General features: G+C 42.1%; 1 protein-coding gene across 6 annotated transcripts in view; it reads left to right on the top strand.

Annotated features, from left to right (window-relative positions):
* The window catches only part of tacc2 (transforming, acidic coiled-coil containing protein 2), a 47,130-nt gene that overhangs the window by 11,003 nt on the left and 8,736 nt on the right, over positions 1 to 27,391 (top strand). For 2 of the 6 annotated variants that reach the window (XM_086044547.1, XM_086044548.1), the window contains exons 1-11: positions 494 to 6,177; positions 7,548 to 7,994; positions 11,790 to 12,035; positions 21,031 to 21,131; positions 22,307 to 23,684; positions 24,090 to 24,125; positions 25,103 to 25,160; positions 25,235 to 25,427; positions 25,681 to 25,730; positions 25,851 to 25,954; positions 26,050 to 26,203. In XM_086044547.1, coding sequence (XP_085900673.1) covers positions 509 to 6,177; positions 7,548 to 7,994; positions 11,790 to 12,035; positions 21,031 to 21,131; positions 22,307 to 23,684; positions 24,090 to 24,125; positions 25,103 to 25,160; positions 25,235 to 25,427; positions 25,681 to 25,730; positions 25,851 to 25,954; positions 26,050 to 26,203 — 8,436 coding nt within the window. In that variant the 5' untranslated portion in view covers positions 494 to 508. Of the gene's footprint in view, positions 1 to 493; positions 6,178 to 7,547; positions 7,995 to 11,789; positions 12,036 to 21,030; positions 21,132 to 22,306; positions 23,685 to 23,798; positions 24,026 to 24,089; positions 24,126 to 25,102; positions 25,161 to 25,234; positions 25,428 to 25,680; positions 25,731 to 25,850; positions 25,955 to 26,049; positions 26,204 to 26,557; positions 26,696 to 27,391 lie in introns of those variants that run through there. The other 4 variants (XM_086044546.1, XM_086044551.1, XM_086044550.1 and 1 more) reach the window with 4 other exon arrangements.

Here is a 27,391-nt window from a genome sequence, read left to right on the forward strand (position 1 = left end):
TCTGTATAACATCTGAATATTTGTTAAATCTATTTTTATATATTATGCAGGTGTACCTAAGGATGTGTAGAGTGTGTTTATTCGGCTGGTCATGGTAAAGGTAATGGTACCTTAGTTTGGGCTGTCCCTCATGAGTCAACCAGGGAATGGATCTCTGCCAAATCACAGAGATTCCGATGATCCCGCAGCATTGTGTAGTATGGCTTAATAAGGCTCGGCTGTGGTCTAACTGTTGCATTATTAAGCTTAGTGTTTTGTTATGCTAGGTCAGTGCTTTAATAACTGATTGATTTGTGCACCATTTGTAATTTTGATCCTGATTGTGTAACATTTAAAGGCAGGCTTTAACAATTAATGTACTTTATATAAAAGGCTGTGGTCGTATACTGTATCTAGTGTTAAGGGCTGTTATTTATTAACAGCCAACTGTTTTGAAATGTCTGCATACGACAGGAATTTCGACTAAAGTTTCATTATGCGTATACATGCGTGAGTGCAGTGCTTGAGCATGAGCCTTGTCAACTACACGCAGCTTTGTGTGGCATCATGGAATGAGCAGCTGTGTGTCCACAAGTCCACATTCTTATCTGTGTCACCCTACCCTCGTCTCAGGCCTCGCGGCGCCGACCCACTCCTCGCAGATTCCCCGCTGTCACCTCAGCCCAGTGCCACACCTCACCCAGCTGGCCAACACTTGACCCCTCCTTCATGTGTGCTTCTTGACCAGGAGCTCCTGGCAGCCTTCCAGGAATGTGAGGAACAAATGGCCTCACTGAGCGTTTCTCATCTCAAAGAGCCCATCAGCGCCAAGCATGAAAAAGTTGACGAAGACGAAGGGGATAGGAAACCTGTACAAGCAACAGTTGCAAAGTCTGATGAGTCATCATCACTGCCTCAAGTTGCAGACCAGCCCGGACATAGTAACGGCAAGCTCGTAAACAAAAGTACACATGGAAACAGTGAGACGGGGAGCAACCAGATGGATACAGTTGTTTTTAGTTTCAGGGACTACATACTTGGAATAGAAAATCCTGAGCCAGAAGAAACAACAAAGGAGGATGAGCAGATTCAGACAGGTCCCGATTCACATTCAGAAAAGTCAACGGAGACATTTGAGCAAATGCCTGAAGATGTCATATTGGATGAAGCATATGTTAATTGTAACGCAGCCGCTGGTGAGCTTCGCCCACAGGATCGTAATAGGGACAATATGGAGGAAGACATGGATCTAACTGAAGAGATTGTCGACTTAAAAATTGGGAAACAGATTCCGACTTCCACTATAAATCCAAGTAACTTGGACATAAAGTATTCTGTTGAAGAATATTCTGAGTCTAAAAGTCTTTATTTTGAGACTGAAGATGTACTGGAGGAATTGCAGAAAAAGCAAACAGAATCAAACAGTCATGCTGAAGACAACACGCAAATGATTTCTGCATGCAATGAACAGGGTGAGCCTGCGCATAACAAAAGGATGAAAAAGAGAGACAAAAAGAAGCACAAAAAAAAGAAAAGGGTGGAGATCAACAAAGAAACTGAAGTGGAGGATGAGATGGCCGGGCAAGCTGAAAAGAAATTACAGACTCTCCCACCTATCAATACAGGGAATCACTGTCACTCTGAGCCCGTTGCATCTTCAGCGTCATGCAGAGAGACTATGACGTGTGGAGCACAGCCTAATGATGGATTTTGTCTCAAGGGAACGCCAAGCCCCTCCCAATCATCTCATAGCCAGCAGGGTCATTTTATTGACTCGGCCTGTTCTGCATACAGTCTTGTTCCTTCACATGCTAATCAGTCTGATAGCATAAATGTAACGGATGCTCAGTGTGGCAAAACTAACAACGCTGACAACACCCCACAAAGGACACAACATACAACAGCAAGTCTCATCAATAAGCCAAAGATAACACATGTCCTAACTACCGCTGACGTTCTTGATAAGGCTTCAGAAAATCAATCACATGAGGACATTGTTAGCATTGAAGCACAAGTACACAAACTGGAGAGCTCCTTTTCCAGCATCCCGGCTTGTGTGGGAGAGAGTTGCGTGGAGCGGGCCATTGAAGATGCTTTAGTGAAGGCTGCTGTGTTGCCACTAACAACACCCACGATGCGAGAAGTGCTAAAAAGTGAGGGAGAAAGCGTGAGCTCTGATTCATGGGAGGGAGTAGCTGCTAAAGCTATTGCAGGCATCGGGAAGGGAGAGGCAGAAAGACAACCGGAGGGAAACGAAGAGACGAAGCGACTCTTGGATAGTAACGTCCATCTCTCATCTGTCTATTGCTCACCTAGTTTCCCAAACGAACAGAGACCTGCTGTTAGTGAGGAAAGCTGTGACAGCAAAATGCCACACGCTTCGGCAGAGAGTTGTTCTAAAGGAGAGGAGGAGATAAGCGGTGCAGAGGCAGCGATCTCTCTGGCAGAAGAGGGCAACAGAGAAAAGGAGCCAATCTGGTTTGAAGGAAATTATAATAATTTTCCCCATGGGATACTTGCTAGTGCTGATCATCTGAATGATAGGACCGCAGGACTGGAGGGAGGAGGAGTGGCTGAGTGCAGTTCATTCAGCCTTCCGGAGGAGGCTGCTAGAGGGGCGTCGGTAGCTGAGAAAAAGCCGCGTCCGTCCACTGATGTTGCAGAGTCATGTGTGAAGTCACTGAGCAGCGAAGAGGCGATCATTACCGTCACAGACAGCCTTTCCACTAAGGAGGAGCTCACTGCAGCCTTTTCACCTTTGCCATCACAAGGCGAACAAAGCAAGACAGAATGTGGAGCCAGCACCCAGCACAATCTAAATTCTGAGGAGCCACTGTGTTCAGGAACCACTTGTGAGGCGTCGGCCATCACAGATACCTCACTTACTCCTACCAGCAACAATCAACAGGTTCATCCTGAAAGAAGCACGCCCAAATCCACGGCCACAAAGAGAGAAGTCAACATTCAAGAGCCGGCTCAGAATCCAACCAGTACTGTGGGTAAGTCTACACGTGGCAAAATTGGAGGCAGCAACAGAGTTCGCTTTGTGGATAGTGTGAAAGAAGACTGTAGTGTCGCTATAGAGGTGAGAAACATGTCAATGCCGGCTTCGGGATGTGCTTCATTGCCTCCATTGACGGTACATGAGAGTTTGTACCATCCTGTTGTTGAGGCCAGTTATATTTACCCAGACTTCCTCAGCGTAAAGAAGCCAGAAACCAGCAGTGACACATCTTTTAACAGGGATGAAGCCGCATTTCAAAGTGCTACAGCATTGTCAGAGAATGGCGCTCTTTTGGATACACAAGCAAAATCCAAGAATGCTGAGAGTGATCCATCAGGTGAAGACAGAAAAAAGCCAACAGAGCAAAATCTTGGTGGTAAAGAACATTGTGACTGTCTTGAAAAAGCCACAATTCCCACAGGTGCTGCTACGGAATCAACAAAAAGCAACGAAGAGCCTATAGAACTCACAAAGATAGAAGTAAATAAAGCAACACTGGAGCTATCAGAACAAAGTGATAGGACAACAAAGCAGCTAGAAAGAGAGAAGTCAACTGGTGAACAACAAGACGAAAAAACGGATCAGATGTTAACAGAGCAGCAAGAGGTTGTGATTGAAAAGGACATTGAAGTTTTGTGTCTAACACCAAAAGAATTAAACACACCTGAGATCCAAATGGACAGAAAAGAACCAATTAAACCTGACAACCCAGAGGAGATAAAAAGTGACGTATTTGTGGTCAAAGAAAGAGAAAGTTCAAGTTCTGTCAGTAATGTTGCCACTAATCCAATAGATGTATTTACCAAGTCTCCTGATAGACAGCTTTCCAGTGATCTTGGTTCCATTTCTAATTCTGAAATTGGGACGTTGACCTGCTCAGTCTCTCCTCAGACAAAACTCAGAGACCTCAGTTGTCAGCCGTCTGCTGAGTTTGATCAACCACCCGCTCATGCACTAGTTAGCACAGAGCCAATTGAATCTAGGAAGGACTTGAAGTCTGTGACTCCTGTTGACGTATTAAAAGGTGAGTCACTAGTTCCAGAGACTTTTGCCACAGAGCGATGTGCCAGCATTTCTACGTCAATGCTACAACCTCAAGGCCTTTTGTTAAGTGACTTGGACGTAGCTCTTTCTGAAGGAATTGTTAAAGACAACGCTGAGTGTGACACTACCGAGACACACATGTCCTTACTAGAGGATCAGGAACATGGAGAATGTATCACCGCTCTGCCATCTGACTACAAATTGAAACCTTTGCAAGAGGAAAAACAAGGTCCAGAGTGTGCACTGGCAAATGACACCTCTCATAATATGACTCAAGCAACACCCAACGTCATAAATGACATCTGCCCACTCAGCTCTAACAAGCCCAAAGGGACGTGTGATAACACTGAAGTGTGTGATGTCAAGGAGAAAGAGAACATGGATGAAAAAACGTCCGTGTCACTCGATGACAAAACTGAGCAGCTCACTAATCAAAAGGAAACAGAAGACAGTGGCAAACTGCAAATAAGAAATGTGACAACACAACAGAATGAAGAGTCGGATAAAGATGCGATAGAGGGAACTGGAGACCTGGCACAGTCACATAAATATGACATCCAAAAAACTGAACTAAATATAGTGAACAATTTGGAAACAGAAATGCAAAGTGAACTTCATGATGTTTTGGACCAGTATTTACACCAAACTTTGGCAGAGACGGTAAAGCACAAGGCCAACACGGACACATCATCAGATTTGAGTTCAAATGCTGAACTGCACAGTTTGGCTCAGCAACAGGAGCAACCGCAGCAAGATTTGGTATCCAAGTATTCCACAGACGGATTGCCAGGTGGTTGCGTGGAAGCATTAGTAGAGGGAGGAAAGACGAACAGCCAAGTCAAACCGATTCAAGCACCGTTTTCTGGGATGGCAGAGGTGCTAGGAGGAGACAGAGGACCTTTTGAGAAATCAGAAGATCGGCGTTTGTTGTCAAGTGAGGACAGCAGTGAACAAGTAGTAGGTGTAGAGATTGTTGAAAAGAAAGAATCACAAATAATTCCAGGAGTTGATGAAATCGTTCCTCTTGTTTGTGATTTATCTGATAGCAGAAAATCAACTGGACAAAAGGTTTTAGAGCAAACAAAAACGACTTACATGGACAAGTTTGGGCAGGAGATGAGTAATGACGCATGTGGTTTTGCAGAGGAGAGCTCAGGAACAGATTTCATGCATGACAATGAATTTCTGAATAGTATGGATAGTAAAGACAAGGCAGAAAGCAAGCAATCAGATTCACTTGTCGAGCTACAAGGAAATCATTTGGCCTTTAGAGGCAACACTGTTTCTACTAAGCCTTTATTAGATGATCATGACATTTCACTTTCGAGCTTGTCTGCTTCGGAAATTGATGAGTGTGATACTGCTGTTAGTCCGAGTGAAAACACTCATGTCAAGATGCAAAGAAAAATATTCAACACTGTTGAAAAGGATCACAGTGGTGCTCAGGCTGTGGAACCCAAAAAGAGTGCAACTGAGAAGTATAAAATCCCGGATACAATATGTGAGTCTCTTGAGTCGCAATGCTGCAATAAAAGCTCAACCACACAAAATGGTTCAGGAACACGAACTCCCATAAAAGGCCCTTATGTAGACGAGACTGCAGGGGGAAACAATATTGCTTTAGATGAAGAAAATGCAGATTTCTCAGCGAAGGGAACAAGTGAGGTTGAAGACAATAAAGAAACCAAAAAGAATGGACCAGGAGTAGCAATTGTTCCTCAAGATAAACACCCAACATCTGCTGACGTTTCAAACCACGCTCGTCACTGTGATGGCAACTTTGGCCTTTTGAAGACAATGGAAAATGACAATGACACAACTAACAATCTACAAGCCAACGTTGCCAAAGACACACCCAGTGTTTCATCAAAGAGCCAAGATGATGATTCAACGCTCTCTCAGGAAGTGCTCCCCCAAACTGAGAAACCTCTCAATCACATCTCCTTGCCGACTCAAGCGACCGATGATGTGGGACACCCCCCCGCCTGCAACTCTGATTTTGAGCACGTATCTGCAGACACAGTGGCGTCACATGTGTCAGACAAGTCTGCTGGACGCATGACACAAGAACCGGATCCAAACTGGATATCGGCTCTCAGAGAAGCCGCCTCCTATGCTCAGACTGAACAAGAGAGCGCAGAAATCCCAAGGTAAACGAAAGAGCATGAGGAGCTTTTAAATGTGTTGATGAGTTTATATGCTATAATGACTTTTTACATCTAGATAAGTGGAATGAACAGAAATACACAGAAATCTTTTTATTGACTGTAGTTTTTAGTGTTTTTACTCCGAATGTGTTGATCATCTTGTTACCTTATTTACCTACATGAATATTAGAAAGGTTTCAGTGTGATGTGTCACAGTGGTACAACCACAATAATCAATATTTTGTCAAATCACTCCAATCAGATCTGTGCATTTACTATATTTGTGAAAGCGCATTTTTTTAAAATACACATTTTGCATATGTACCCTAGAAGGTGACTGGTGTTTGCATATTCTGATTGGGATTCTTGCAGCTTTTTCCAACAATAAATCAGACACAAAATAAAGCACACCTAATGATTTTTGATTTAAAAAGAAAAAAAAGACAAGTATTGAGAATCTTTCAGTACTTTAATTCTGTTTTGCAGTTTTGTGTAGCTGCACTTGTACACAACCATATGCCGTGACACTATGTTAAAGCGGAAGTCGACCCAAACATGTTTTTAAAAAAATATGTTCTATGTAGGCCCACTAGTTGAAATACAGAATTCTGATTAATATTGTGTTTGTGGAATATGAGTTAAGCAACAAAATCCATCCGTTTTTAGCCATTTCTGGGGGCGGCCACTTTGTCACTTCTGTCGACTGAAAATTACATCACAGATGCTCAGGGCTCAGATAACGTCCAATCCAAGAAAACAGGTCAGCTGTAATTGGTCGTTACCTGAGCCCTGATCAACTTGGATGTCATTTTCAGTCGACAGGAGTGACAAAATGGCTGCCCCCTGAGACGGCTAAAAGCGGGTGGATTTTGCTGCTTAACTCATATTTCATATTAATCATATTGCCTTGTTTCAACTAGTGGGCCTGCTGGGAACATATTCTTGAAAAAAATATGTCTGGGTTGACTTCCGCTTTAAACACTTGTGTAGAGTATTGTTGAAGACAACAGGCTTACAATGAATATGAATGAGGAGGTAAGTACACTGCTGCACTTTGTGTTGACTGGAACTGAGGTCAGATGTTGTGGCCTAATGGAAGTGAAGCAGTCCTTTATATTGAAAGGATGACATCAGCTGCGACATCTCTCCATGACTAGAATGGGACTTTTCCCCCTGTTTCACACAGCACGCGCAATTTGACGTAATACACCACACACATATCAAGCACTAGTGTAAAACGCAAGCAAGCAGATATTAGGCTGCTGTACGTTGACAAACATACACATTTGTTGTTTGTCACTCATTCCTCATGTATATGGTGTAAAACGTAATGATTCTCCCACTCCCCCCTTCCTCTGATTTTCTTTTCTCAGACCCCTCCCATCTCTGGAGTCTCCTCAACAAGAGTTTCTCACTCCTACTGAGGAGGGAGCAATTCCTCTGGGGCCAGAGCAGGTCCCTCCGGAACATACAGATATCACAACGCTACATCCTGAACTGGATGTTGCGGAACAGCTTGAAGAGGTCCAAGAGGTGACGGTAATTGTCAAAAAAGAAGAGGAGCGCATCGAAGACTATCCAATAACTAGCATAGCAATATCAGCGCATCAAACTGAGCTCTCAAAACCAGCAAAAATCCCAGATGAGCTTGCGGAACTCATCGAGAGCAATGTTGAGAAGGAATCTTCGGAAAAAAGTCAGAAAATAGCAGAACACATAGAACCACAGAAGCCAAACAGTGAAAACCCAGAAGAGAAACCTGAAAGCCCAGCTGAGGAAAGCCCAGTCAGTGAACCTGCTTGGGTGCTAGAGAACAGTAGGTAAGTGTCCGTGTAAAATAATAGCATGCCATGCTTAAAACTGCAATATGTTATTATAATGACAGTTACGTTGAAGTTTGTTTCAATGAGCACAATCTGTTGGGATGAAATAATAATAATCAACAACAAACCTCTTTCACTCATATACACAAGTCAGTAAGTTGCCTGCAGTGAGACTAAACAATAGGGTCACGCTTCCATGTAAGGCCTTTACACTCTGAAAATAGAAAGTCACATGTTTGTAATCCATAACTAAGGAGTCTCTTACACTGCATATAAAGAGATTTAACTAACCCTTTAAATAATATTATTTTCTGGGCATGTTTTTGGTTTTATATTTGATCATTTCAGGTGACCCACTTTTGCTCATTATCATACGTTGCCCTTCATCCATGTGGAATTGGGTTGTCCTCTGGTGCATTTACTTGGCCTCAAGCATGCGTTGTTTCCTTGTCTCAGCAGTTGAGTAATATTTGTACCGCATTGACAGTAAAGGCTTCAAATGGTTGAAGAATTAAGTCTGTGTTGTGATACAATATATGTTGGCTAGCTCTAGCTAAGACTAAGTAATGGGGATAAGATGACATACAATGCGTATCATCATGACTTTATTTTCACTAGCTTTTAGAAGTGACTCCCCCAGCTCGGCCCAGCAGCCGTGTGACATGCCAGAATAGCGCTTGTTGCCTGTCAGTCAAAGTACACGTTTTGTTCCTGCTGCTGGCCACATAAATATTTGGTCTGAGCAATTTGTTTGACAGTTGTCAACAGAATGAAATGTGCATTACTGCCATCAGCTAGACTTAAAAAGAGCAGCGTTGTAGAAGTCCTCAAATCGTGGCTCAGCTGTTCTGTAGTAGGGGTCGTGATTGCAGAGTAACACACAAAAGAATATAATTGTGATATTTAGATCAGTGATGTTACCAGGATGCCAGGTGTGGGTGGGCAAAGTGCTAGTAGGTCGAAATCCAGCGTAGGGCGACTGCACCTTAAAACGGGTTTTGTTTTCTCCTTAATTGAGATAACTGCTGTTATGATTTGGGCTAAACAAATAAAAGTTGATTTGATTTTGATTTTTTTATATCCCATTCATCAGAACTACATCCAGTTTTCTGTGGGAGGGCACTAACCACCCTGCCGCCCCTCAGGTAACGCCCCTGATTTAGATGATACCAAAAATATATACAGAACGAAAATTCAGCGGAACATACAACATAATATCACAACAGAATCAATACTTTGTATAGAATATATTATCCATTTTCAATTCAGGAATGCAGGTGGAGTTAGAATATCCCATCTGATTTTGTGCAAGAGGCAGGGCATGCCCAGGACTTTTCGCCAGTGAATCGCAGGGTAAATATAAAGTTTTATAGAGAGGAGGGGTTCCCCAATTTTTGGTCCAGGAACCCCATGCAGTGAGGTCAGATTTATACGATGTGTCCCAATCATATAAGAGCTTTTAATTGGCCCAAAGCTGAGCTAAGTGGGTAGTAAATGGTTTAATATGTTTGTTTTATTTGGTTTATTGGCCCACCGACAAATTGCGGACCCTCTTATCTCTGGCGCCTGCAATTTGAGCGCCGCCAATGTAGAATATATATTGCAGGGAAAAGAGCGCAGACTGCTGGACCTGTTGCGGCACTGTCTCCTCCGTGCGTGCGTGTGCGTGTTTTCCCCGCCCCGAGCAGGCGCGTCCTCCCTCCCCTGCCTGCCCTCTTGTACTCGGGCCCTCTGAAGTCATTTGCACAGAGCAGACAGTTGAACAAAAGCCAGAGTTCAAGACAAACACTTGAACATGTGCTGTGTGCTGAGCGTGCATGACTGACTCGGTCAGAGCGAGCAAATGACGAGGGGGGGCCGGGACACACTGTAAAGTGCCACTGGCAGTTTGGAACTCGACAGAAGCGTTTCCTTCAATTTAGTTTTGCCTTCATGTTAGGCTGTGTCAATGGCAGAAATATGGGTGAGTTGATTTTAAAATTGCTGCCCCTTTTTTTGTGTGTGTGTGTGTGCTTATTTAAGTAACTCTAGGTGGACATAGCATATGGTGTGAAGGTAACTCTTCTGACCTCACCAGATGGACGGACGGGAGGGTCAAGTAGAGAGAGAGAGGGACAGAAGGCGATAAAGAGTTGAAATGACTCACACATTTACTACATGTTTCACCCACCTCATCTGCTTGATATGGCACATGATTGGTGCTCGGTCAATATGGTAACTTGCTGCCTTTTCTAAACATCCAAGAAAGTCAATGTTAAGCGGGAAGCATGTGGATAAGCCCCCTCACTGTGTTTTTATGTTGAAAACAGCATAAGATATTTCTCATCGGTGTGCTTTTTAAAAAGGAGGTAGTGCTAGCGCTATAGTGAATTGTAAATAGATCGGTTGCCATGGTAATTGTAGGTGCATATACCTCTGATGGCACAAGTGAAGTGGGTAATCTCACGGCTGTGATTTAGTTAGCAGGTTTTGGATCATGTTTTAAATGTCTGTGATTTGCAGGATTGGTAATAATGTGTTTGATTCGCCTACTGTCAGCCGCATGTGTTGAGATATTAACATAAAGACACCTTTGTTTGCTTTCTCACAAGAAATGCGGTTTTCCTTATGAGATTGCCAGCAAGCAACAGAGCCAAACGTGTTCTGACAGCCACCCAGTCTCCAGGTGTTAATAATAAGAGTTCTACTGTGATTAAAGTGTGTCACTGAAAAGGAGCACATGTTCTCCCTTGTTGCTCACTTTTGTTATGCTGATTTGGAATTTAATCTGGTCCAAAGAAGAAATGGGCCAGCTGTTAACTTCACCCTACCAGCTGACATTTATATACACTAAAAAGAACCACAGTGTCCAGTGTAACTTATTCTCCATCTAATTTTCTATCTGCATTGTTTTTGTCTGACTTGGGAGCCACAAGCAGATTGTATGACATTATGTTGTGACTTGGTTTTGTCTATTTCCAGTATGCACAAATGACTTTGGCCTTAAAAAAGATTTGTAATGAGAAACATGAGGCCAAATTAGATTGAAGGGTTGTAGGATTTTTCAAATTCATCGTTTGAGTCATGAAACAACTATTCAAACCCACAGATGCCAAGGATGAAAATGGTAGTAGTCTCTCGTATGAATATTTCTTAAATCTGAAACAGGAAGTATTAATAAATAATAATATATTTAAAACTGCCTTGTTCATGCCAGAGCGCATACTGCTGATTGCAGAAATTGCCACTCGCTCGCTCGCTCACTCACTCGCCACAAACGCAAATACACGGCGCCTTCAATGTAAGGTGAAGTTTTAATTTTACAGCCTAATATACTGTCGCTGCCACCCTTGCCCAGCAGATCTGATGCTCCATTACCCGAAACATGCTTTAGTTCGGCAGACTCCTTGGAATATTTTTAGAGCTAAGCAGGAGGCCTGTCCCAAGTGGTAACAGCTGCATGGGTGTCCATCGCCTTGCCTGTCAGATTAGAGCCTAGCACTCCTGATAAGATAAACCTGGATCAGGGCCAAATCCACCGCCCCGGTGGCCAATTACGACCAAGCATGACACATTTGGGCGAGCTTCTCGATTAACGCGTTCTGTCCAAGTAGACAAAGACAGGGTAACGTGAGGAGGAGAAGGAGATTCGTCTGCATGCAGTTCTAATCCAAAACCAAACTTGGGATGGTTTGAGCAAAGCTTGTCATTCTTCAAGTCAATATTTGGTTTAGCGGAGGTCACAGGAGGTGTCGTGAGGTAAGTCTGTTGAGAAGAGGCATCTGCTGATGTTCTGTGTTCCCCCTCCCGCAGACCCCCCCTCACTGAGCAACCAGAGAGGAGCACTACCTTCCCCATAAATTCACCCAGCCACCTCCCGTCTGCTCCCCCTCCCGAGTTCCCAACTCCTCCACCTGCATCCCCTTCACCAGAGAAGACACCACCTGCATCTCCCCACCAATTTCCTCTTCCTCCAGCTCCCGCCTCCCCCTCGGCACCTTCCAGTCACCAGAGTGACGACCACTGCCCAACCTCTGCATCTTGCCACCTCCCTCTAAGGTATCAACGTTTCCTGAAGCTATCATTTTGCTCAGCGTGAGATTCACAAAACTGTTTGTGTTGTGTGGATGCGGGTTAAGCTGTTTGTCTTCATGCGTGCTCTCCGATCAGATGGTGACGGCACCCACGTGTGCCACTAGTCCTTTTAGCCTGCTTGATTGGAAATTGGCCATTAGCTTATCCGCCCAATTCTAATCAGGACAAATCAAATCTCCTTTAAAAGTGTTAATTCTTTTTTCTCTGTGTTTTGTATAAGAGAAAACCGCCATCAATATGGTACTCACAATCAGTAAATACAGTTTTTAAAAAATGAAAAATGATTTGTGGTGACATTGTGCTTATGTGTAATTGTGCCACGTGAATATTTAGTTCGCAGGAACTAGATCACAAAACCAGATTATACAGTTCATACTGACGATGGTGTTGATTTGCAAAACTGAGTTAATTGTTTATGAAACTTAGGCTCAAGTGTCACTTCACAAGATTACAGTCCTCCTTCCAACAAGTTTGTTTGTACTTGTAACTGTATTCCTGTACAATTAGGACTTTTATTGTGTTACAACTTTATTCTGGTAATAGAATGATTTCATCGTGCTTTACATTTTTCACTTTTACAAACTTAGTAAGATACAACAAAATGCCACAATGAATGCCGCACATATTCTTAATATATACCACATCTGAATATAATGCGATGGAGTTCTTGTAGCAAAAGGTGTGTCATAAATGCCCAATTTCAATATCTGCAGCACAAATTGTGCTCTGTACCTCTTTAAGATTCTTGTAAGAAAACTTAAAAGGCACTACGCTGTGCAGTGCTTTTTACCTCCAGCAGATGGAAGCTCTCCCTTTATTCAGAGACACATCTGCTCTTCTGCTGCCAAATGTAGCACACGTACACACAAAAGTGGTCATATCTCACTCTACATGTTTTTCAGTAGTATCCCTCTTAATATTTATACTGTATGAAAACCTACAAATGATGGCGATAAGATCTGCAAAGTATATTGAATGCGTAACTGTATTATTCCTCCACAAACTGATGTTGTCATTTACTGCTGACACAAAGCCCTGGAAAATATCACAAATGTAACGTATACAATTGTAAGAATTATTAGCGTCGTAGTATTAATGTTTGGTTTTAAACTGGTTTCAGGAATTCAGCCAGTAATTGCCTATAAAAGTATTGTTTCATCATTGACTGTTCAGCATGCAATGTCCAGATAGCCAAGGTTCCCTGAAAGCACCTTTGCATTTTCAGATCAGCTGATTTCTATTTCTATTTCACTTTCATTACTGCTGTTTTGCTGTGACCCCATTACGAGCTCTCTATACATATTGTATTTTTATGAGCTATTCCACTACCCCTGACATAGTGACTTAGCTTCATGCTTTCAGTTACTCTTTTCCACTCAGTGAGCACTTTTAAATTTCAATTGAAATTGAAATGTCCTGTTAGCTTTGTGTGTTGGTTCTTTTTAAAGCGGAAGTCAACCCAAACATATTTTTTTCAAGAATATGGTCCCAGCAGGCCCACTAGTTGAAACAGAGCATTCTGATATATTTATCAGAATCACGGCTGACCTGTTTTCTGAATCTGAGCCGTGATTGGTCGTTGTGAGCAGTTGTGATGTCATTTTCGGTCGACAGAAGACAAAATGCCCGCCCCCCAGAGATGGCTAAAAACGAGTGCGTTTTGCTGCTTAATTTATATTCCACAAACTCAAAATAATCAGTATGCCGTGTTTCAACTAGTGGGCCTGCTGGGAACATATTCTTGAAAAAAATATGTTTGGCTTGACTTCCCCTTTAAGTCTATTTAATATTAACTTAGGATTTACATATACTGTAGAACTATTATTATCATTTCACATGTAACAAATTGGCACAAATAGATTACGTCCCAAGAGTTTAAATTTACTATAGTTACCCGTACACCAAATGTCAACTGCTTCAGTATTTATTTATAAGCTTTTTTTTATTCCATCCACAAATGGCAAATGGCTTTTTAGTGTTGCTCTCAGTGACCTTGATTTCACTTGAGCCATGTTATAGCTCAATCTTTCATGAAAATCTGTCACTGCTTTATTTCTTATTTCCAAAGTGCGTTGAATATTTTATTCTTTTGTCTGATTTGCGTATGAGGCTAAAGTGCAAGGCCAGGCTCATAAATAAGAGCGCATTCATGAATAGCGCATCAGACTAGTACATGCTTTTGTTGCATGCTTGGAACATGGAACTGGCCAGGCCAATCAATAATTTTGCTTTAGCATGTGGGCAGCAGTGAGGGGGTTGCATTTTCTCTTGTCCCCTCTGGCTGCTAAAATCGACCATTAGGCCCATTTGAGAGCGGAATTATGTTAATATTTCTTGAACATCCATTAAAGGATCGTCTACAAAGGCAAAAAAAAGATGCCACTATGTTGCATGCGGTGCAGTGGAACTGAAAAGTTCAGTCATCATGTGGGGCACCTGAATCTATGCTACTGAGATTTCAAGTGCTCCAGGCAGTTTCTTCTGTTGTAGTAAGCCTTCATTCACACACCTTCCCATGATTGCACAACTGATGCATCCTCCTTAAATTTCAGAGTCTCCCTCTTTCCCATTTCTCCTTGGACAATCAATAGGCACTTTTTGAAACTTGTTCCTGCTCTGATTTCACCCCACGGGACTCATTGTATAGCAGATGTCTAAAAATGGCAAATTGGAGTACATTACTACCGGTAGTCTTTTGAATGCCACTCAAATGTGGCCAGTAAATTAGACCAGCCCACATACTGGTATTTAGAACATGTAAATGTATTGAAGCATTGCATTCACATTTGGGTTTGAATGTTGAAACTTGTTTTGCAATACAATCATTTGATCCAAGGTTAAATTGTTGCATGTATAATTGTATAACGAATACATGTAATAACTGTACAAGCACATTTTAAATGCCATTTTAATAGTCTGGTGGAAACAAAGTTTGGTTAGCACATGCGCCGCACAGTTTTGAGTTCTCCCTCATTCCAACAACATGCATGTTTGGTTCATTGAAGAATAAATTGTCTGGCTGTTTGTCTATATTGTGCCCTGCGATTGGCTGGCAATCAATTCAGGGTGTACAAACTCAGCCACGATGGGCTCCAGTTCACATGCGATCCTAGCGAGGATAAGTGGTACAAAAAATGGATGGAAGGACGGATGAATGAATGGATGGATTTTTTGGGGTAGAATTTTGAGTGGTACAACTTGAGTGCTGCTGAATCAATAGATTTGGATCTTATGTGCACGATGATATCGAATTACTGACACCAGGGAGTGGGTGAGACTCAAATCAAATTACTACTGTTCCGAGGCTTATGTTGCGATGTGGTTGATAGAAAAAGAGGGTCATGTTTATTTTTTTTTTTCAGCTTCTGGATAAAAAAAAAAAAAAATTAGGTGGAGGAAAAGCAAAAGCCACGAGGCGTCATTTCTTAAGGACGGATGCTGTAGAAGTAAACCACTGTGTCTTTTTGTGGGGGCTCTATTGTCTGAGTCCCCCCTGCATGGCTGTGGTAGTCATCTAGAAAAAGGCTGCTTGTCTTTTTAAAGGCGCAGGCGTCTGCTGCTCTTGTGGGGGGGTGGGGGGGGTCGTCAAAGGGAATAGAAAGGGGGAGGAGGCAGTGTGTGCAGCATCACAGCTCAAACAGAGACACCTCATACACACATGCGAGACGACAAGAAAGCTGGATTGTTATTGCATCGTTTTGCAAGAGTCTATTTTTCTACTTTTAATGCTTCAGCATCATTTTACAGATGAACTGCATGCATGGAAAAAGAATCATGTCCACAACGTGCGCAGGGGCTAGGGTCGAGGGACGCTATGCATGAATTAACAAGCATTTAATCGCTGATTCGATGCGAGGAGCGGGACGAGGTGATTCTCTGCAGTGCAGCGTTAGGGGCTGGCGCTCGCCTCTGCTGGCTCATTGCTGCAAGGATCACAGCAAACGGAAGAAGGTGTTTTCGAGGGAGCAGGTGGATGTGGACTGGCTGAAGTGCGGGCGCTGGTGGGGGGGGGGAGCAGAGGTAGCTGAGAATGGGAGCCAACGAATCCATGGAGCAAGGACAGACCTTCTGTCCTACTCAGGAACACATGTGAGTCTCAAGTTTCTAGTTCTCACCAACGCAGGGCTGTTTATTTATTTTCTGCCTTGATATCACTACGTGCAGCAGCCCGGTGCAGCCGACAGATCTTTGTTGTCATTTGTGATGTAAATAAAAGGATCAGCGCACATGCGCAGTCACTTGCACACGTGAATCATTTATGTATGGACCATGCAAGCCAGATGGAGGCAGTGAGTTCAAGCTGGTGGGCTGATGTTTTGCCTGCTCCTTTTGTTGTTGCTGGGAGCAGGAGCCAGTGTTGAAATGGAGCACGGTGTGCAGCAAGCAATATGACTGGATGAGAGAGTTAGTTGGAGACAGGGCAAGAGCGCTCTACTTAGTTTTATTTATAGCTCAGTCACTTCTACACTGGAGAGCAGGGACCCGTGCAGTGAGATGGGGGAAGATGTCATTTCTAATGTAGGGATGAATGATTTATCACAGCAACGCTTTGCTAAATATGGACTGAAGACTTTAATTCACTTCTTTTTGCTGGATGGTTGCGTGAGATTTCCTTCACATCACATCAGTGTATATTTTACTGTGCTCACAGTGAGAACCTTGAAGAAAACACCCATTAGAATAGGTTAGAATGTGTTGCAAATTGCAATGGAGGCAAAATGTAAGTAGTGTTGTGTTTTTATTTGACACAACAACTGATGGTTTTTTTTTTGTTTTTTTAAATCCGAATCTAAAATTACAGTTACTCTCTGTTGTGATGGATGTTGGGAAATGTGTCCCTGTATGTTGAATCTGATCTCATTATCAGTATGGTAATCTTTTTAACCCTCTCCTTGCTGCTCATGCAACACTGTTGTTTTTAATGGGCCATCTGTCTGTTCTCAATATGTCAGATTAGCCTATGTGGGATTACGTTAATCTTTAAATGGGAACCTGCAGTTGTTTCATTGTTTTGACAATTATTCTGGATTTGGTTTTCTTCGAGGTATGAAGTGGTTTGAAACATTTTTCTGGGTGATTAATTTTTCTAGAAACTGCAGTTGATTAGAGCTCTCGTGTTAGTCATTCATACAACCTCTTCATGCTGTGCCCCGAGCACCAAATGACACTTGTAAACAACATGAAGGGTTCCTAGTAAAAACAAAATGACTGTTTCACAGGAAGTACGATTCCCATGACATCATTATTATCACCATCATCACCATCATCATCATCATTACTTTCCTAGGCACTATTGCACAGGGTCATAACAAAACAATGGCTCCCTCTGCTGGTATATTTACGTCTAATATATAGTACAAGCACCATTGAAGAAATACTGGGGTGAAGTGCTAGATGTTGTTACGGATTAGACTTGCTGTCTCAGAAACACAAGTCCCAATTTTAGAACACCACCCTAATACAGGGGTGGGCAGAAATCAGCATTGGAGAGCTGCAATTGATTTTTAAAATGGACAGAGGCACATAGACAAGGTTATAAAACTAAGAAAAATAAAAAAAAGTTAAAATGTGTCTTTAAAATATCTTCTTTTGTGTTGAATGAGAAGTAAATGTTATTAATATAATTTATTTCTCACAAATTGCTTCACACATACTGTATAATACAGTCAAATTCAGTATATACAGTTGTACAGTAATAAATTGTAAAACTATTTTACATACATGCTTATTTTACGTATTTGTTGAATTTGTAAATAATGATTCTCATTCGTAATCGTATTATTTCAACAATTTTAATAATTCATTCATTGTAGAAAAATGAACCGATAATTCAATCAAAAATATATCTGTAAAATTACCGTACTTATTTTACCACTTTCAAATTATTTACAATTAAAAAATTACAACTTAACCAAATTTTTTTAAATGTATGTACAATTTCTTATTTGACTCTTATTTTTGTTTTATTTACAATAAATAAATTAACCAATTATTTAATTAGATAAATGATTAAAAAATGAACATACATGTTTCTTGACATTTTTAGCAATACAACAAATATTACAGGATTCTTGATAATGCTCAGTTGGCTGGATTAAAGAACAAAGTGGGCCTGCCGTATGTTGCCCGCAAGCTATACTACTAACCCTAGCCCCCCGCATGGCCTATTATTCCTCACACACCAGTTAAAGACTTTATATATAGTTTAATAATGGTGTTGTAAATGATCAATTCATGAATTACTTCAAAACATTTTATTCTGAAATTGTCTTCTGTAAATACCTAATTCAGAAGTCACTATGAGCTGTCTGGTAAAATGAAGCCTTACTGTAAATTGATTTTTTGTTCAATTAATTGGCTACTACTATTTGTATAACGTGTTGTAGTAGTAGAGCTAAATTAACTCAATATGTCGAAAGCAGGACATCATGTATATTCTTACGTTTATTCACTACCTATTTTATTGGCCATTTCAATTGATGAGTTAAAGATAAATGAAATTGGCAACAGTGCTAAACTTTTATTTATTTATTTAGTTAGTTAGTTTGTTAGGTAGTTGTTTATCTATCTCTGTCATCTGTAGAAATACATGTTTATAGTGTATTTCTCTCCACATGGACTCAAACAGAATATTGGGTTTGTAATATAGCAAATGACACAAACAAAACACTGTGAGAAGAGATGGCTAAAATAGATGGCTTGATAGTTTTGTGCGTGAGCTAAGGGCACAAGGGAAAAGGGAGAAAATAAAGACAGAAAGAAGGGCAGTGAAACGGGATGAAGATGTTGACCATCAGATTAGTTGGTCATTGTGAAGAGCAGCAGCAGCTATCCACGCCTCCTCCATCCTCTTTCCATTGGCTTCTTGAGGCAGATCAGATATTTGTTCGTTTTTCGGGTGTAACTCCCCGCACTGTGGATTTGGCTGGGATCTGTCTGTCTGAAGCGCAGCACCTCCCACCACAGAGCGTCCTGTCTCTAGGCAGGCAGGCTGTCTCTGCTGTCAACACTGGCTGTTGCTCTGTTTGTTTAGGTCTGTCCCCCGTACCCCGACACACTGTTCACCCACATGCTGTCTTTCCTGTGGGCATATTTTGTCTGTAATTTCAACCATTGCAAGATTGTTTTACAACACTAAATACATTATCAGATTAGTAAGAGTCACGTCATGTCTGTTGGATGAAATATGATTTACATGCAACACTAACTATGGATGCTCACTACTCATGTTTAATTGCAGAAAGTGTAGAAATAATTGTAGAATGAAATCTAAAAATGTATTGATTTGATTTACTTTACAGGTCCATGTTTGGCTGTTCTCAGATACATGTGTGTGTGTGTGTACTGTGCAGCCAGACAGTTTTCCTCCACCATCATGAAACATATGGTGGCAACTCCAGTTACCGTGGCAACCTCAGTTACGCAGTTGCAGGGAAAATGGTGCCTGAAAAGGAGACAAATTGAGCATTGAAATGAGGTACAATCAGCTTGTACAAGCTCTTGTATTTCACTTTCTCGTAGCACAAGCTTCCTCACAATCAAACGGTTGCGGGTACAAATCTCAACCAAGGCCATATAGTGAATTAGCAGCCCTCCCTGTGCTTGCGTGGTGTTTCTCTGGTTATTTTTGACTTTCTCCTACATGCCCCAATGTTGGATGGATGATTAGAAATCTAAATAGACCACCAACAAGATTTCTCAATATATTCTACTGTTATATTTGTTAAATTTACATTTTCACTCACCTACCTCACATCGCAATGTCTAGTAATGGAAAGCAATTGCAAGGCATTGTTGAAATCCAGAAGGAGCTTTAGCATTCATTATGTTTTCATATATTTGACTTTGCAACTCCATCGCACATTTCAACTTACTCCAGATGTGTTACACAAATTATTGTAATAAAATGCTTTTTCCTGGTTGAAGTAGTGTATCACTGGCCATACTGAATCCAGTATATTCAGCCTCTTCTTGATTTGAAGTTCTTGCTGATGCTGTATTTTCCCTGTTTATTTTTATTGTCCATTTGGGACTCATTTCATGGCACAAACAACCTCCATTGAGATCCTCACGTGCCAGAGTGGTCAGATCCCAACAAGACAAAGGGTGCGTCTGTGCTCATGATAACTTCAGCGTTATTTTAAATGTCGTGAAAATTAATTGTAAAATCAGCAAAGCGGTGGAAGAAAAAGACGTGCAGGGAGGGGGCAAGTCGATGAAGAGAGGAAGGCTGAGAGAAGGGAGAGAGTACAAGCGGTCTGCAGACAGTCTCATTCAGATGGGAAGACATTTTTGCTCCTGACTGGTGGCTTTGGAAGACGATTACTGTTGAAGGCAATGTGGAAGGAGACTGAGACTGGAGATCAGAAAGAGGAGAGCTGAATATTGAAAATCCTAGTGGAAGAGATCTTGTGCGTAGCAGAACAGACAGTGGGCGTCTACCTGTGTGTGAGACACTGGCTGTGGTCTTTTGGGCGTTATGGCGGTGAGTGCGTGGCAGGCTCTGTCTCCGCTGCAGTGGGCTCGCTGGGGCTGGGACACGCTGCTGGGAGGGGCAGCAGGCAGTCCAGACTTGGATCCGGCTTTCGGGCTGCTCCGGCGTCTCTCCTGGAGCTCGCATCATGACAACATGATTAAGACTTCAGGGGCACTGGTTAGGCAGAGGTGAGACAGGGTGGGATGCGAGAGGCGCGTTCTATTGAATGACAATGATGATCGTTCGGGCATCGATGCTAACATACTTGTTCTTTTGAAAGATGTCTGGTGCTCAGGAAAAGCAAACTAAATATTTACTTCTGATTGTTTTTGTTTTTTTTCATTTATATTGATTTGTTCATCTGCTGTTGTCTCTCATAGCTGACAATTGGTATGTGTACTACCAATTGACACACAAAACATGGTGGTATCAGAATAATCCAGAGCAGCATTGACTCAGTGTGCGATTGTCTTTTTGTTGTAGGAGCTCCGACTCTGATGGAGCATTCGAGACTCCTGAATCGACAACACCAGTGAAGGCTCCTGCAGATCCACTGAACCAATTATTAACCACTGATGACAAAGGTCAGGATAAAAAAGATATCGAGGTAGTCAAAGAACAGGAAAAAAGGCTATTCTTTTGCATCCCCTAGTGGAATTAATCAGTATTTTTCTTTAATCTTTTTATCAATACATGTCTGGGTGCACTGATGATCTTTTATTGTGAGGATTTTGTAAGATGGTCCACCTGTGTGTCTTGTTGATTTATTTCAGTTGATTTGTCTTTGTATGTCAACAATTTCATCGGTGATATTTTTATATTAAAAAAAAAAAAGTGTGATAAAACTTGCTGTAAGTACACAACATAGGTAACATGACGTATGATTCTTTGTCCCAACATATTGATTACGGCACAGTGTGATGCAGTGCTATTATTACTCTCAACTTACTACTCTGTGATTCCCACTTTTAAAATAAACCACAGGCACTATACACAAATAATAAGCACAAATGAAGTTCCATTATTCCTTTCTAACAGTAGCATATTAAATGAACAGAACCACTCAAATATTTTTCACTCAATCATTTGCATGGCACTGTGTTGCTATTCAGAATTCAGGGAGCGTCGTAATTTGTGCTTCAAAGAGCACTATGAGGAAATTGGCGTATAGTAATGGCAGGTATTTAAAATAAAATAAATAATTAAATAAATAATCAGTATTATCTTTATTAGTCTGTATTCATTTTATAGTATCACTTCTCTGTATTAAATATGAAATACAGTGAACCACTGGTAGTTGTGGGGAATATAGCAAAAATCCACCAGTGATTGACACCGACCCCAAAAAATATGTAATTTCCTATAGTTGCCACAAGAGGGCATCCGCTAGATTTTTTTCTATTTGACGGTCTTCGATGACTAAATGAAACTCCTTCACTCACTTCAACATAGTTCTTTGGCCACAAGAAGGCACCTAATGTTTTATATTAGACATGGCTTTGACTCGAGCATAAAAACTGTGAAAAGGTGAGGTTTTCAGCAAATAATGCTCGACAGGTTTGAGCCCATAGACAAATTTACTAAAGTCGGACCGCCAATATGCTAGTGTTCACTGGAAAATAATATATGAGTTACTGCGGCAAGGCAGGCTTGCAATTTACCCTCACATCAGTTGATAGTTGTGATTTCAATGACATTTTAATTAAAGTGAAAAACAGAACTAAAATGTTCATTATAATCTATTTGTCATCTTTCTCAGGAGAAGAAACCTCAGTGAGAGCTCTCTCGTCTGACTTAACTTCTGAGCCTCTTGCAATCGTTTTTGATGAGGACAGGCCAATTGCTGCCAGCGGCACATACAACATTGAACCGTTTGCCTCAGAGACAACAAGTCAACCACTTACTCGTTCCCTCAGCCTCCAGGGTGGAGAACTTGACACTTCTGGCCTGGATGGATCTGTAACACAAGGCTTCCGCCCGCATTCGGAATCCTTCAGCGTAGGCACAGAGAGTAATCCAGGGACCCTACGCAGGTCCAGGAAAGTCCGCCCTGGATCTGTGAAGAAGAAGCCTCTCCAGAGGCAGAACTCCAACCCGGAGAAGCCAAGTTCCACTAGTAGCACCCCGGAGATCATTAAGCGAGCCAAGCCTCAAACTGTGACTCAGGAGGGAAAAGAAAGTGCAAGTCCTGCAGAAGGTGGAAGTCCTGCAGGTACCCTTAGAAAGGCTAGAAAAACCCGTGTGGACACTCCACCTCTGTTACCAGAAGAAAACACCCTGATAGAAACAGGCGGGAGCCTCACTGTTCCTGCCTTACCTCTGTGCCAAGAAGAGAACCATCTTCCATCCAGTCCTCCTGTCAAAGAAAACCTCCCCGTCCCTCCCAGTGGCTCCTACAAATGGGATCCAGAGAACTTTGAGAGCATAGACCCATTCAAGACTGGTGGGAGTAAGATTGCCAACTCACCTGTTCTTGGGCGTAAAGGTCCTGCATGTGTCCCCATTGTTACCCCGCCAGATAGCCCGGCTATCCCCGCTGTGAGGCAGCTTCCTTATCCAGCTTCCACCGAAGCACCAGTTACCAACCCCGAAGAGCAACCGATTCGACCCAAACAGGCGTCTGTGAGGTTGGAGTTTGATTACTCAGAGGAGAAGAGTGAGGCATCACACGGAGCTTCTCCGCCACCTAAGAAATTGGGCAAGAAACCCGGTGCCAAGATGCCCCTGAGGAAGCCAAAGTTGGGGTTAAAGAAAGCCCACCCAGGACAGGCCGAGCAGCTGGACAATAACCTTCCAGCAGAACAAAATGGTAACGAAGAGGAAAAGCCCATTTCCAGAGGTTCTTACGACTTTGAGTCGAATAAGTGGGACGATCCAAATTTTAATCCGTTTTCGACAAAGACCGCCGTGGCCAACTCTCCAAAAGCATCGGGGCCGGCTTACAGTTTTGATTTTGACGACTCCGTAGTCGACCCTTTTAAATCATCCAACAAGATGGCAACCTCACCTCCAAAGGCCTCGGCCTCCTTCGAGTTGTCGTCAAATGATGACATGGAAAATGACAATGACAATATTGGGGAGCTGCAAGATCAAAATCAGAACAAACCAGCCAAAAAGAAGAAAACTCCTATTAAATCGTAAGTTGATTGTATTCACACTCAGTGGTTATTGCACGTAGGTTAACATTACTTTTGCTTTTGTTTGTTTCGATTTGTTTGTGTTGTACGTGGCCCCTTGCTCTGTAACGTCAGTGCCTTTTGTCCGTCTCTCTCTCACCTGGACCAGTGGATATCAAAAGTGTACACACCCCTGTTCATATGCCAGTATTTTATGATATACAAACATTTTTTTTTTACACCATTAATGTGATTAATTAATTAATTAATTAAAAAATATGACATCTAATAGAATAAACATCTGAGATGAGTACATTATAACCGAGGATGTGTCTTTGTCTTGGTCTCACACATAAACCTGGCATTTAAACGGAGGTGTGTAGACTTTTTCCTATCCACTCTATGTACTGTATTCTCATGTCACAGGAGGTCCAGAGGTGTGCCCACTCTATGTTGTTTGTTGTAAGTACGGGGACAACACCTTATCCACCTTATTTCACTAGCAGTTCCATGTGGATCCATGTAAGACAGCTTGTCAGCTCATTTTTTTGGTCATCAATCAGCCTTTATTTAACTTTAATACCTCAACACATCAACAACCCATCTTCTTTGCACTAATAATAAACAGAAGCTAAAGAACATCCGAAAAAAACGATGCTTTGTATCTAATCAGAGAGATATTTATGAAATTTGACTTCTAACTGTTAAAAAAGCAGCGACACTTGTGTATCTACAATTTTGGAATGTTGGATGTGACATTTACGTTGGTTTCCATTTGAAGGCTTTGTGAGTTGCTGTTTTCACACAGAAACTCATGCCACTGAAAGAGAGCAATACTGGTATTGCTTGAATGTAATTTAGCAATAAGTGGCTGTTTTTAGTTGATTAATAATATATTATTTTTTAATTTCCCGAAAGCAGTGGAAAGCCTTTGTGCAACAGTTAGTCCTTGAGCATTTTCAGCCACAATTTACATACTCAGTGTCATTACTTATTAAATAATATCACGGGTTGAATAATTCACATTTTTTCCCCACGCTTTTATTATCATTTATTTTAAGTGCAAATTCTAGTATTCCCTGTAACTGTAGAGAAAATTCCTTTGTTTTAATCCTTTTTTTTTTTTAATACACTTTCTCCGTTTTTTTGCATCATGCCGCTTTCTAACAATTGTCCGTAAATGTGTTCATGAATTTCTAATTTCTAACCAACCTCCTACATAAGCAAGTACTCTATCAAGGCATGTGTGAAGTGATCAGGTGTAAAGTCACTGTCAAGTTGACTTTGTTAAATTGCAGTCCAATGTAGAAGTTACAAATCGGTTACATCTTGTGACTATACAAACATCTTGATTGAGTCTTGTTTAGCAGAGGTTTGGTCTCATTAAGAATTTCGATCTGATTGTGTGACTCTAGATTAATGAGTATTTTTTTCCTCAGTAACACTTTTAGGGTAAAGAGGTCACCAAAGAAATCACAGTTGTCCGACAACTCGCAGGTAACGTTCACGTGTGCATGTATCACTTACGGGGCTCTTTTAGTTCTGTCTAACTTTGTCTGTTTCTATGTCAGGATGCAGATGACCCCGCCTCCCTTGCGCCACAGGACGACCACGCCACGGACGAGGAGAAGCTGGCCTCCTCTACCAATCACAAGTGGGCAGGCTTGCATGACGTCGATGCCGATTTGAACTCTGACCAGCAGGTTTTTCCTCAGCCATCGGATCTCACATCATTTGTTAATGAGAGCGGTCTTCAGTCTTCAGGTGCGACATACTTTTCAGTTGGCTCTCGTGCGTTCCTCTTTAGACTTGAACACACAGCAAAACATTCAACTGATTTTTTTTCCCCAACATAACACATTGGGCGGACAGTTGTTTTTGCTTATTGTGTCATGGGCATTAGCCTTTTGTCCCAGTTGTTCACTACTTTACCGAATTGTTCGAGCTCAGTCCATCCGCAGTGTGTTGGAGGTGTCAGCCATCTAAACGTTTCATCTGCATCTGTTTTGTCTTTTAGCGCAAGACTATGAAATAGAGTATATGGAGAAAATTGGTTCTTCTTCACCTGTGAGTATTTCATCTAAGTTCCTCCTGCACCATCTGTATCAGCACATGCTCCACGGCTCTGTGGTTACAAAAATAAATAAATAAATAAATGTTGTCAATGCACTTTCACGTTTCTTGTAGCCACCGTCTGTAAAGAAGCCATCATTATACCTAAAGTTGGACTCATTGTCAAACACCGTTACCAAGGATACACATGGATCTGAGCCCAACTCCCCATGCACAGGGTACAACTGTAATAGTGAAGCTGATTTTAAATTGTGCATTTGCTTATGGACCAGACTTGACAGATAGGTATTGAACGCGTTCTCTTTCTGTGCAGGAGTTTTGAGGAAATGGAGGCCCAGATAACAGCCAGCATGAAGACTCCAGTCCTAAGTTCCAGGCCGGGTCCCGAAGGCTCTGCTGGCGAAAAGGGCAGGAAAAGAGAAAGTGAAGTGCTGAGCCGAACACAAAGCACAGAGAGGGATGAGCAGGTGTGTAACAAAAAAAAAAAAAAGTGTTTTGCCTTTATGAATGTTGCAAATCGTCGCACTATGTAGCTCTTTGTGTGTTTGTTAAAAAACATCCCTGTCATTTCACCGTCATTTAATTTCATTTCCAGTATGTTTACTCTGTTGTATGTCTGTTATTACGACAAGTAGATCACACTACTCTAAGCCCCCTTATGATCCCTATTAGTGAAGTTGACAGCAATCAGGATCTGGAAACCCGCACTCCGCTCAATAAAGCAACAAGTTCTGCCACTGAGTCACTGAGCGCTTGCTTTGCCATGCTGACCTCAACCCCCCTTCGCCCTGTGCCCACCCCCTCCTGGTCGCCCACTATAGCTCAGTAGCCAAGAAGTCCCTTCTTCAGTCCTGACCATGTCCCTGTTAGAAAGACTGTCTGAGTGTGGCCACCCTGTGCAGTACCTGGAGCCCGACCTCGCTGAGACCAACCCTAATGCATTCGCCCAAAAACTCCAGGTGTGTTAACAACCTGATAACTTTCACACTCCTCTTTGTTTTCTTTTAACTACCTTGTGTTTTTGTGCAAACATCCCACCCTTGCCTTTTCAGTCCCCTCTTATTGTGAGAGATGTTGAGTGAAGTGAGATCGGCCCGACTGTGGTGTGTAGTCAACTCAAGTGTTCTATATGCTTTTCCTTTACTCTCTCATCCTTGGGCCGCACCCCCAACATTCGACGATAACCCCCAATTTGTGCGGCCCAGGAGGAGCTGGTGCTTGCTGCCCTGCGGATAGAGGCTCTGCAAGTAGCCAAATACATCTCTCAGTGCCCCTCCCTCTCCACTGTAACCCCCCAGGTACTGCGTTGATTTAGCCTGCACCCGATGTGAGTGTGTGCGTGCGTGTGTGTTTTGCCAGGATGCATCTTGATGAGTGTATACGAACAGAAATGTAGAAATGGTGCATGAGTATCCCACCATTCTGAGTGAACCCATGGCCTTATCAACATGGCGGCCGCACCACTGCATTGTCAGCCCTAACCTGGAGTATCAAGTTCCCCTCATCCCAAATCTAACATGGCTTAAAATTTGCAGCAAGCACTCTCAGGCTGGCGCCCAGGGAACAGAGTGTTGTGTCATTTTAGATCCCTGCCTTTCTTTTGCATGTTGCCTGTTCACAAGAGGCTTGAATGTGACTGGTAATGTCTTACCAAC

The sequence above is a fragment of the Filicampus tigris genome, chromosome 11, assembly GCF_054856515.1.
Source record: "Filicampus tigris isolate MCC_2025a chromosome 11, RoL_Ftig_1.0, whole genome shotgun sequence".
Taxonomy (NCBI): Eukaryota; Metazoa; Chordata; class Actinopteri; order Syngnathiformes; family Syngnathidae; genus Filicampus; species Filicampus tigris.